A 12,794-nucleotide genomic window follows, 5' to 3' on the forward strand; every position below is an offset into this window, starting at 1 on the left:
CTGGCGCAATTCTTAAGCATTTTATGGCAATTTTCCCAGGATAAGAGTGTCAACAGAGTTCTTAATTTGCAGGATCTTCCGACTTCTCTCCCTTTTTTGGTGTCTCCAGAAAACCCAATGGGCTCTTCTCTGAAAATTGCGTGTAGGGAGATATGAATAGACGGGTTTACCTGCATATTCCAGGCAAGAATTAGCCAGCCTTGGAGAGATCAGATCTCTCAGACTACTTTATTAGGGGCAACTGGAGGCTTCACAGGAATAAATGGGGGTCATGAAAGTTGAAGAGATAGGGTCTCATGTTGAGATGAGGTCAAAGGGCAGAGGGCATTATGTTTGAAGAGCAGCTAAGCTGGAGGAAATGGAGCAAGCCGATCCTGGGTTCAGTGTTTGCAACTGCCAAGGTCTTGGAGGCTGAGATTCAGCCAGTGGAAGCTGATACGGAGCATCAGTCAGACACGCCTGGACAGGGCCCGGGAGTATGAGCCAAAGCCCAGAGGTCATTCCAGCTCCTCCTTATCTCATCCAGGAAGACGCATCTGTAAGATACAAGACTAAAGGTGAGATGCTTAGATTCCCGCCTCTGTAGGAACCGAGTCTTGCAGTTAATGGAAAAAAAAAAAGAGATGGGATCATTTTTGTATCTTTTGGCAGAGGAAAAACAGTAGTGAGGTGAGTTTGGGGGCTCCTGGAGTGATCCTGGGTTCTGATTTGTTCAGGAGAGTCTAATGGATGCCTATTGTCCCTGCATAAGAAGTCATGTCACTCTGCTTTGAAACACTCTCCAAAGTGTCTTGGTTTGGCCAACAAAGTATGTGGTTGCTTTGGTAACTTTAAAAAGAAGAAACTGGCAACAAAGCTTGGTGAGAAGTAAAGGCCTATAACAAGCAGCTGGTGCCCAGCACTGGGTGGGGCCTACTGGCCTACTTCTGAATTTCCCTGGGACCCCCCACTTTTGTTTCTGTACCCGCTTCTCTCTGCCCCCCTACTCACCTCATACTTGCCAATTTCCCTTTGACTACTGCCTCCCTTTCCCACCCTCTTTCCCCAAATATTCTTCTACTTAGACCTCTACAAGGTGCATTTGTACCCCCTGATTAGAGCTGGCTCTGTCATCCCCAGGCCACTCAAAGTCCAGGAACAGGCCAGGTAACACCCAGACCTCTCAGTCTGGTGGCCTTGGTGATCACAGGAGGCTGGGACCCCTGGGACTTACATTTTTTTTGGCAGGTGACCATGCAGACAGCTTCACTTTGGAAGTTGTTATTGTTCCCTTGGCAACCTCCATAGATGAATGAGGAGCAGAGCTCAGTTTCTTTATTATACCACCAGCGTGGAATGTAGGCCAGGCAAGGGCCAACGTCTTGGGGCATACTGCATATGTCTGCAGGGAGATTGCAGAGCACAGAGGTTCGTGTACCTGTCTCCCTGGAGAAGGTCCATCTTTTTCTTTCTTGGGCCACTGCTGTCTTTATCTCCACTGAGAGGCCCACTTGGGGCTCTGCTCCCAATTCAGTGTCATCCTTGACCACTCACTTTACCTCTCTGGTCCTTGACGTTCTCATCTGTGAGGCAAGAATACAAAATCCCACCCTGCTGGTCATGCAGGGCAGCTGTAAGAAACAGCTGTGACACCACACGGCCTCTCTTACCCTCCCCAACATCTCAGCACTAAGTCTTACTGATTTGCCTCCTCGACAGCCATCCATAATTTCCTTTCTGCCATTTCCTTAACACATGCATCCTTAGCTTTTGTCAGGACTGCCATGAAAGGCTGCCAGCTGATCTCCAAGACTTCTCTAATCTGCTCCACATTGGTTTCCAGAATGATTGATCCACTGGGCTCAAAATAAAGTTCTATCAGAACCCAGAAGGACTTCATAATCCATTTCTTCCTCTTCCTCCTCCTCCTCCTCCTCTTGGGCTTTATATCTCCTGTTGTCCTGAACATCCACCCTTGGGAATTTCACGCTTTAAAAACATCACCTTCTTACACACCTCCAGGCTTTGCACACACCTGGACTGTCCATCCCTCTCTTGCTAACTAGGCGTACTCTGTTCATTCTTGAGAACCCTTCCCAGATATCAACTTTTGTATGATGCCCTTCCTGAATCCATTTTTTACCCCTTGTTTTTCTTAACCTCTTCTCAATTTTGTACGCACTTTCTTCGCTTCTGTTTAATTTTTCATTCATATTTTCTGATTCCTCTGTGAGTATGTGAGCTTTTTGAGGGTGGAGATTGTGTCCTAGGTCATCTTAATACAGCAGTTCCTAGCAGATAATTTAGCATAGGGTGAAGGAGTATTCAAAGAAACAAACAAACAAGAAATTAGAAAATAATATATCCCGGATAGTTTCATATATTTTACAATAATAATAATAATACATTCCAGACTTACCTATTTATTGAGGAAGCAATTGTTTTACCTACAGTACTATGAGGTACAAATAGATTTCTCTAGAATCTTGTAGTCTGCACCACTAGGGAACAATTATAGCACTTACTGAGCGCCAGGCACTGTTCTTAGCATTTGACATACATTAATATTTAATCCTATGAAGTAGATACTCTTATTGTTCCTGCTATGCAGATAAAAACACTGAGGTTTGAAGAGGCTAAGTAACATTCCTGAAGTCAGGTGAATGGGAAGGGATTCAGATGTAGATAATCCATTGCTCTTAGAACCAGGATCAGACCCCTTAACCCCCATCCCCAGCTAGTCCAGCTTCATCTTTCTCATCTCTCCCTGTGCCCATGTTACTCTCGTTTTCCTGCCTTTCTAGGCCTGAGTGTGCTATTAACACAGGGCCTTTGCACATGCAGTTGTCTGGGTCTAGCAAGCTATTCCCTCCCCTTTTGCTTCAGTGCTACCCATCAGACCTTAAATCATGCATTCCTTTTCCAGGAAGTACAAATCATATCCCTTTCTCTTGTAGCTATCATATAACCTGACACACGTTGCCGTTTGATGGGACTCCAGTGGCTACGTGGCCCCTCAGAAGATCACTGAGGAGCAGCCAGGAGACCATGTGGTTCCATACCCACATCTGTCTTATGGACAGGGAAACTGAGGTCCAGAAAGGAAAACCTACATTACTCCTATATGTATCAAGATAGGGGAAGAAAGGAAATAAAATACATGTCTCCCAAGTCTAACCCTGGTGGGTTTGTGTCCAGGAGGAGCTGCACCAAGACACTTGGGCAGAGACCAGCCATCAGCCAACTAGGAGGGGGAGCCGGACAGTGCAGTGCAGGTGAGGGGAGGACAGCCCTGGGGAATTCACGCATCTCTGAGTCACCTTTTCTGAGATCTAAACATTTCTTTCCACAGCTAAACAGGCAACACTTCATCTTTTCCGGGCAATGTCTGTGCTTGGTACACTGGTTCATTTCTTCCATTTCACATTTTACTCGGATTCTGGGACATGTTCCTACAGGAAGGAAAGACAAATTCCCTTAAGGGGGCCAGTGCTCTCCTTTCCGAGGCCCAGGGTGCCACTGCAGGGTTAGGAAAACTTGTTTTCACTTCCCCTGTCCCCAGAAGGGGACCCTCAGAGGGCTCAGGAATTTCACAGACTTCCCACATCCCCAGCCCCGTAACCCACCATCTAGTTTCTGAATCAACCCCTACCCCCTACCCTTGCTGCCCATAGAGTTCCAGAGGGAAGGTCGATTTTCTCTAGGGCTATTCCAGCCACTCTGCCTTCCTGTACTTGGACGTCCCCCGGAAGGCACTGTAGCTTTGGATGATTGAGATCTCCATTTCTGCCATCAGATCGCTGGGCTTTTGGATTTTGCACAACCCTTGGTACGGCAGGTACCTGCTCTGACCTTGATTTCCTCCTTCACCTATAGGGTTGTTTTAATGACTAATGCAACAAAATTTGAAAAGCCATTGTCAAACTGCCTGAAGCAAAATAATAGGACTAGTATCGATGAGGCACTTACTATATGCCCAGACTTTTCTCCTTAATGTCCAGTATAACTCTCTGGGTGAGTGCTATTAATATTCGCATTATAAGGAATCTGAGACAGAAGGCAGTTATGTGAACTTGCTCAAGATCATATAGTTCTTAAGGGGTGGAGGAAGGATTTGAAACTACAATGTGTGGCTCCTGAGCACTCCCTTTTTTTTTTTTTTTTTTTTTTTTTTTTGAGACAGAGTCTTGCTTTGCTTCCCTGGGTAGAGTGCCATGGTGACAGCCTAGCTCACAGCAACCTCCAACATCTGGGTTCAAGGGATCCTCCTGCCTTAGCCTCCTGAGTAGCTGGGACTACAGACATCTACCACAGCACCCAGCTAATTTTTCTATTTTTGGTAGAGACAGGGTCCACTGTTGCTCAGGCTGGTCTGAAACTCCTGAATTCAAACAATCCTCCCCCCTCGACCTCCCAGAGTGCTAGGATTATAGGCATGAGCCATTGTACCCAGCCCTTTGTAAGTGCTCAGTATATTTTAGCTGCTAATTATAGGCCTTCATGTTTGAGGGATCCAAGGGACGTCTAGAGATCGTTCTTTATGCCAAAGGCAAGGATCCGCTAGGGGTGTGGGGAAATCTTGGGGGACTGCAATGGGAGGATTTGGGAGCTGATGGTAGTGGTACTGGGGAGGGGCTAGAGGGGCTTCTCCACCCCTTGGTCCATTTCCTGAGCTCTAGACCCAGGCACCTCCAGGAAGAAGCCCTTAGAATGGCAGTGGGGTGTCAGTTGCCACAGACTCAGGTTCCTGTACTCACCAGGAGGAAGGGGGATGAAAAAATGATTCCAAATAACCCGCCTCACCCACCCGGGATCCCAGGCTGAAACAGAGAAAAACATTCCTCATCTGTGAAATTGTTCCCTGTTCCTTCCCCTGCATTGCATTCTTTTTCTTCCCTGAAAGTACTGATCCCCAATACTTACTGATAAAGAACCCTTCAACCAGTCCTGGTCCCTGGATGCCCGCCAGGAGGATGAACGGTACCAGGATTGGCAGAAGTCCCAAGAGTCCCATTGTAGAAGGTACTGGCCTGGCTGGTTGCTCCAAAACTAGGAACCGCAGCTCAGCAGCTCTTGCCTCTGAACTTTGGGTGCCCTAGTGCAGCCTAACATTTCAGGAGGCAGCGCTGGTCATGAGCCAGCCACACTCCCTCCGCTGGATGACCAGCTCCCGGAGGCCATCAATGGGATTAGCTGTACCTACCCTGGGGAAAGGAGTTCTGATGGGCGGCTCCTAGCCCTCAGCAGTCTGGGGCCCTCTGGCTCTCCCATCTGCAAGGGAGAGAGGGACATCTCCCTTGGGGTTTCAGCTTCCTTAGCAGAAGAGGATGTTTAACGCCGGAGTTTTCCCTTTCCCGGGGGTAATTTGAAGATTAAGAGTATCCCAGTCCTTGGTTTTCTTCTAATTTTACTCGTCTTCCGACATGCCTATTTTTGTCTTATTTTTCTCATGCTGTTTCTTTTTCTCCTTTTTATGCCTCTTTATACCAACCACCCTGTGCTTTTTCTCTTTTTCAGTGGGTCTCTGTCTGGGTCTCTTTCTCCTCACCTTTCCCTTCCCTCTCTCTTCTCTTTGGTCCCCTCGGTTTTCTTTAATCATTGCCAAAGTAAAGGAACTGTCCTGAGTAGGGTTTGAGGGGAGAAACAGGTCAATTCCAGGCTGAACCGAATCTTCAGAAAGGGACTGCCCAGGTCATGGCGATTGGAAAAAATAGTAGAGCTAACAGAAAGTCTCTATCATCAGGTACAATTCAGAATCAGTGATGCAGGAAAGAAATAATAAATGACAGTTATGATTGCAGAGCTAGCTGTAGCATCAGGGTCTGAGCACTGTCCTGACCTCACCAGAAAGTGGTGAGTTCTTTGGGAGTGGACTCCGCGTGGGTGTGAGGGAATCTGCTTCTTGCAGGGTCAAGGGTAAAAGGAACTACTGTGCCCCCCCCACACACACACACACTCTTAGCTCACCTCCAATTTCACCTGCAGCTGCAAGGGACTGTCCCAGTGCCCAGTTTTTCTTAATCCATTTTTTTAAATTAAGATATAATTCATGTCACATAAAATTAGCCATTTGAAGGTAAACAACTCAGTGGCTTTTTTTTTAGGGTATTCACAATGTGTGATCACCAGCTCTGTTAGTCCAAAACATTTTTATCTCTTCAAATAAAAAGTCTCTACTCATTAGCACCCCTGTCCCCCATCCCCAGGGCACCGGCTGATACCCGTGCATGGCCTGTTAGGAATCTGGGTGCAGAGCACCACCACCGGAGCTCTACCTCCTGTCATATCTCCCCCCAGCTTGGTCCCCCTCATCCCTGTCCGTGGAAATATTGTCTTCTCTGAACCAGTACTTGGTTCCAAAAAGGCTGGGGACTACTGCCTTATCAGTTATCCCTAACTTTCCTCCAAGCCACGCCACCTCCTGGCAGCCACTAATCTACTTTCTATTTCTGCAGGTTTGCCTATTCTGAAGGCCTCACATACGTGGAACCACACAGCCTGCTGCCTTTCACGTCTGTCTCCTTTCACTTAGCATAGTGTTTTTGAAGTTCATCTGCTGGGTAGCACATCTCAGCATTTCATTCCTTCTCTATGGCTGCATAATATCCAGTTCACGTGGACAGCCTCCCATCGCAACGTCCGTGTCCCTACTTCTCTGTTGTGGGTTTTCTCTGGCTCCCTGGGAGCTTGTTCAGTTTGCATGTGGAACAGTCTGGAAGAGACAGGGATTTAGCACCCCAGGTATCCAGGGGGGCATAGGAATCAGTGGATGAGTAGCTCAACTTCCCCCATCACTCAGCTTTCCCCATGAAGAAGATCTGACAGTCTGTTTTACAGGATTCTTTAGAGGGTCCCAAGCAGGACTGAGCCACAGTTTCCAACAGTAGTAACCAGCTCATAATTGGCCCTTCTCTCTTTCCTGAATGTCTTACACCACTCTCCACCCTGGGCTTCTCGGGAGATCTCCCAAATAAACTACCTGCTCCCATGCCCTTGTCCCAGGGTAAGTTTCTGGGGGATTTAAACTTAGGCAGTATTCATGGGCCCTTGTCTTAAACAAGTTTTACAATATTAAAGAACAGAGGTAGGGCGATGCCTGTGGCTCAGTGGGTAGGGCGCTAGCCCCATATACTGAGGGTGGTGGGTTTGAACCCAGCCCTGGGGCAAACTGCAACAAAAAATAGTCGGGCATTTTGGTGGGCGCCTGTAGTCCCAGCTACTCAGGAGGCTGAGGCAAGAGAATCGCCTAAGCCCAGGGGTTGGAGGTGAAACTCTGTCTCAAAAAAAAAAAAAACAAAACAAAAAAAAACAGAGGTAGATATAATAACAATATCCCTGGAGTCCTCAACTGTCAATGTTCTGATTGTTCTCACTCCACTTAATAATGTCACCAGAAGCCTCAGTGGCACAGGCAAATGGGAATTACTCAGCCTCAGAGGCACAGAACTAGACCAAGCACTTTATTGGGAAAAATTGGGAGCTACACAGGTAATAGGGAGTTCTAGAAGTTAGAGATAAGGGGGTTAGGGATAAGGATGGGATGAAAATGGAAGGATGTTATGCATAAAAAGGTGGAGATGGAGCAAAGTGAAGCAGATCTGGTGGTTCAGCTCTGAGAAGAGCTACAGCCTTGGAACACTGAGAGTGGAACTGTGGAAGTCACGCTGGAACATCAGTCAGGTTCATGGACAGGTCCTGGAAGCATGAGCCAAATCCTGGTGGTTGTTCCTTTTTGTCCTTATCCATTTAGGGGGAGAAGCCTGTTGAGAATATAGGACAGGCCCACTAAATATCTTGGGCTCAGCTTATCTTTGGGACTTGAAGTTATGTTTATACATCTTTTCATAGGAGGACATTAAAAGGAAGTGGGTTTGCTCTGGGGAGTTATTACTTGTCTTCTTCAGGGAAAAGTGAATGGGATTGAGGAAGCTGATGGCTTGGAAGGGTTGGTTGGCTCATATGTCTGGGCCTGACACCTGTGACCCCTCTGCAATAGGTTTCCGCCCTTTTCCACCCTCCCTCCACCCCCTCTCACTCTTCCTCATGCTTGCCATCTTTAATTCACCTCCATGTCCCATTTGATCTTAAGTTCTTAGGAAGCCACATTGTCTGTCCCTTTTCAAGGTGCAGAGCTGGTTCTGTTAGTAGCAGCCAAGGATGGAATGAATGGACTGTCCAACACCCAGACCTCCCAGCATGGTCCTAGCGAGACCTGGGCCCAAGGACTCACGTTTTTTATGGCACATGTTCAGGCAGATGTCTTTGGATTGGAAGTTGTTATTGTTTCCCAGGCAGCCACCATAGATGAAGGTGGAGCAGGTATTATTGTCCTTATTATACCACCAACGGTGAAAAAAAGCCATGCAGGGGCCATTGTCTTTTGACATAGTGCATATATCTGCCAAGAGACCCCGGGGTTGAGAACTCAGAGTACCCACCTCAGAAAAAAAAAACAAAAACAGTTGTCATTGTTTCCCCATTAGCCCCCATTGATGAAACTGGAATAGGCCCCTTTTCCTATGACAGCTCCACTGACATTGCACATGTTGCCAAGGAGACCCCAGAGTGGGTCGTTGTCACTACACAGGCAATGAGTTAAGATGAGGTCAGACCGCAGTAAGGTAGGCATGACTGGTGTCCTCATAAAAACAGGGTAGTTAGGACAGAGTGGCATATCCAGGGAGAACACCGTGTGAGCATGAAGGCAGAGATCGCTGGGATGTGTCTGCCAAGCAACACCAGCGATTGCCGGCAAGACGCCGGAGCTGGGAGAGGCCTGGAACAGACTCACCCTCACCATCCTGGCACCTCATGGTCCTGGGAAGAAACTGAACTTGCTGCCACCTTGACCTTGCAGAACTGTGGGATGATCCATTTCTGCTGCCTAGTCTCCGGTACTTTGTTACGGTGACGCCAGCAAACTAATACCCCAACTCAACAATGCTGGTGTGGTCACAGCCAAACACTGAGTCCTGTCGATCTTCACCTCCTAAGAGCTCACCTCTCTGCTGTCTTTTTGATGTGTAAACCTCAGCACCTCACACCTGGGCTGCTGAGATAACCTCGCATCAATCCCCTCGCCTCCAGTCCTGGCCTCTCTGATCAACACTTCATGCTGCCCATCAGACAGAAGGATCTGCTGGGTCTGAAAGCCAAGCGGATCCTCTCAGTCCATGGATAAGAGCTCCCTTGGCTTCATGACAAAGTCTTCCCATGACTCACAAGGCCCTTCCTCACCTGGCTCATACTGCCCCAGCGCGGTGCCCTTGTGAGCTGCATGATCCAGCAATATTCAGCTATGCCATCCCCCCACACTTCGATCCCAACACGTCCCCACTGCTGCTCGTTTCTGACACCCCCACTCTTCCTTCAAAGCCTTTCTCAGACATCGGCTGCTCTGTAATGCCTCTCCTGACTCCGTTCTCCACTCACCCCATGCTGCCACCCTCTGCTCTGAATCTTGCGTGCCCATTTGTCGTTCGGTTACAGCTTGGGTCTCATCCCCGAGGCTGTGACTTTCTAGTGAGCAGGGATTGCATCTGACGTCATCCTGGAATCCCAATTTCTAACATGTAAACTGGCACAGTATAGGACTTTGTGGAGTGCTGAGGGTAAAAAGAAAAGACGTTCTGATCTGAACTGAATCAATCATTCATTGAACACTGGCTATGTGCTAAAGGCTTTAAGGAACAGAGAAAAAGCAATGGCCTCTGCTACTTAGGAGTGAGTAACCTCACTCCTAAGGTGTGTGAGGAGGAGTGACCCAGGCAAAAGTGACAAATAATTTAAGCTAATGTGTATCAGGTGGCTGTTACGTGCCCACGGTGCTCTAAGCACTCCATGCATATGAATCTATTTGATCCTCAAAAGAACCTTTAACACACATCCTTTTATTATCTAAGGAAACTGAGGCACACTGAGGGACAATTGTTCATTTGCCAAGATTCAAAGTCTGGTAAGAACTGGATAAAGCTGAGCCCCAGGAAGGCTGGATGCAGAATCCTCACTTGTGGGTAAGTGAATGCTGTTAATGCCCCACCTGCGCACTCCGCTCCCCTGCCATTTATTTCACCTCCTAAATACCTCTCCAGCACACCCCACTCTTCTTCATCCCCTCAGCTACCTGTCTTTTCCAGGCTACCATTTTCTTTTATGTTAAAGTCTTTCAAGATACCCCTTCCCTTCTCTTTTCCACTCTGAAAGCGTCGTACAAACCTGATCATGTCACCAACCCATCTTGAGTGATTTCTGTGGCACCAGTCCTGGATTGTTTGAGCCCTACTGACCCAGGGTCCTCTCTCCTTGCACCATGTGGATGCAGCACTCTGTGCTCCGGCCTCCCCAGGGCCCCACTCAGAGCGTGCTGAGCCCTGTGCTTGGAAAGCCTTCCCCCTCACTTACGGCCTGAAATCCTGCCTATCTTTCTCAACTCAAGTCCAGGTTTTCCTAACCTCCCCAACCACGCTGAGCAGGTCAAATTCTATCATGGGTCTCGAAGGCACTCCGAACATGTTTGTTAAATGAGTAAAGAAATTTTTATCGTCTTTTCAGAGCCCAGGCGGATGAGTGTGAAATTAAGATTGTAGCAGCAAAGGAGAAACCTCTCCCCTGGTCTGGAGAGGTCAGGGGAGGTTTCCTGAGGCAAAGTTGGATTTGTGTAGGCAGAGAGGTGGTCACTCCAAGGCAAAAAGCTGGGAAATATCAATTGCTTAATTTATCATTTGCAGCTGCAATGCTAGTATGTGTTAGGACCACAGCCGTCACCTGGAAACTCAGAAAATCATAAAGCAAAAAGTAGCCAAGTAGCCAAAAACCCACCTATCTGGTTCAATCTCTCTCTTTCTTTTTTTTTTTTTTTCAGTTTTTGGCCAGGGCTGGGTTTGAACCCACCACCTCCGGCATATGGGGCCGGCGCCCTACCCCTTTGAGCCACAGGCGCCCTACCTAATCTCTCTCTTTCATTCATCTTTGTTTGTGGAAAATGAGTCCTGGACATTCCTTGATAAGGACATTACGAATGTCACACTGCACACCATATGAGGGGCAGTAATGAAGCTAAGTCCCGGGTCTCTCTAGCCCAGTGACCTTGCCCCGAGAATAGCCTTCAGCAAAGCAAGGGGCAATGCTAGTCCCAGCAGGTGGAAGGCCAGGGCCCAGGGAGAGGGGTTAGTTGGTTATTACGAGGCGCTGAAAATTACCTTGTTGGAGGTCTAAACATTTTCTTCCACAGCTGAAGATGCAGCACTTCTCGTTGTCCGGGCAGTCTCTGTCCTTTGTACATATGTCCCTTTCTTTGTACTCACATTTCTCTTTGATTCTGGGGCATTTCTCTAGGAAAGGAGCAGTTTCACAACCACGAGCCTTGGAGACCACAGGGCCTATCCTTTGCCAGACAGGTGATTCTGGGGAGTCTAGGAAGTTTGCTTTCATCTTGCCGGACCCCAGGGGTCCTTCTTCTCAGGGTGGCCTCACGTGGTTCCCTACTGTGTGCCTCACCCTCCCTGCCAAGCACCTTCTTACCCAGGTCCTCAGCCCCATCCCCTCTAAAAGGCAGAATTTCTCACCCACCGGTGACATGTGTGTGGGATAATTCTTCCTTGTGGGAGGTAGTGTAGGCTATCTAGCAGCGTCCCTCGCCTCTACCCATTAGATACCAGTAGCGCCCCCTACCCATAACAACAAAAAATGTAACAACCATTGCATTTGTCCCTGGAAGGCAAAATTACCCCATTTTTGGTTTAAGCTGGTTTAAGCTGATCTGCCTTTTGCCCTGTAGAGGAGTCAGTGTTGGCAAGTTCCTCTGGGGGGCAATATTATACAGTGATTAATGTTCTTCACCCTGGAGTCAGTGTGGTTTCTGAATTCTAATTCTTGGTCTACCACATACCTATTCTCTCTGAATCTTGGTTTCTTCATCTGTAAAATCATTTTGGCCTTACAGAGTTGTGAGAATCATAATGAACGATGCACAGTCACATTAGCCAACATTTCTTAAGTACTGACCATAAGCCAAGCACCCTTGTAAGCATTTTAAATGTATGATCTCATTCGATCCCTATATATTCAGTGAGATAAGTCCTATTAATATCCCCATTTTACAGATGAGGAAACTGAAGTACATGGAATTTAAGTAACTGGGTTACATGGCTACCAAGATTTGAAGTCACTAAGTCTGACTTCAGAAGCTTTTTAGTCTGTCTTTGTTTTGAAAAACACTACTTAGAAATCCCTACTCTCTGAGTGTCCAGAAAATAACAATTGTCATTATTACTATAGGTTATGGAGTCTTAGTATCTTAAATTCAGAAGTCCTTTTGGATACTGTTCTTTATCCCAAAGTCAAGGAACCCCTGGGGATGCAAAGACACTTTTTCGAACTATGTTTGAAAGCACCAGGAGCAGATAGAGATGACATTCCAAGAAAGGGGCTTGCCTTTCTCATGGAATGAGGGGAAGGTCCCTTATGCTTCCCAGATTTCTATAGGCCCCTCCTATAAATGCTGGATCCTGTGACTCTCCACTTTAAAGGAGCTGAAAGTGGGGCTTGCCTAAATCAGAGTTCATGCATTCACAGAAGGTGTCTCCTTCCTCCTCTCCCAACCCAGGACCAGGGATAAGATGGTGGAAGGCAACCCAAGATCTGAGGCTTGTTCCTTTTTTCTTCCTCCCAGCAAACTTCCCTCTCCCTGGGACAAGAGCTAAGGCCCAATACTTACTGTAAAAGGACTGGTCACTCCTAGCAGGTCCTTGGACATTCACAAAGAGGCTGAACAGCACAAGCAGGTGTAGAAGTCCAGAAGATTCCATTCTGAAGAC

The 12,794-nt window shown here is 47.5% G+C and overlaps 1 protein-coding gene across 1 annotated transcript; it reads right to left on the bottom strand.

Annotated features, from left to right (window-relative positions):
- Nucleotides 1-445: 445 nt before the first annotated feature.
- Nucleotides 446-12,785, bottom strand: LOC128573529 (eppin-like). The gene is made up of 5 exons (XM_053573761.1): nt 12,695-12,785; nt 11,178-11,309; nt 8,210-8,377; nt 3,158-3,431; nt 446-536 (listed from the first exon to the last, which is right to left on the bottom strand). Exons 1-5 carry the CDS (start codon nt 12,783-12,785, stop codon nt 446-448), a joined length of 756 nt encoding a protein of 251 aa, XP_053429736.1.
- Between the last annotated feature and the right edge of the window lie 9 nt (nt 12,786-12,794).

Source organism: Nycticebus coucang, chromosome 21 (assembly GCF_027406575.1).
Source record: "Nycticebus coucang isolate mNycCou1 chromosome 21, mNycCou1.pri, whole genome shotgun sequence".
NCBI classification, from domain to species: Eukaryota; Metazoa; Chordata; class Mammalia; order Primates; family Lorisidae; genus Nycticebus; species Nycticebus coucang.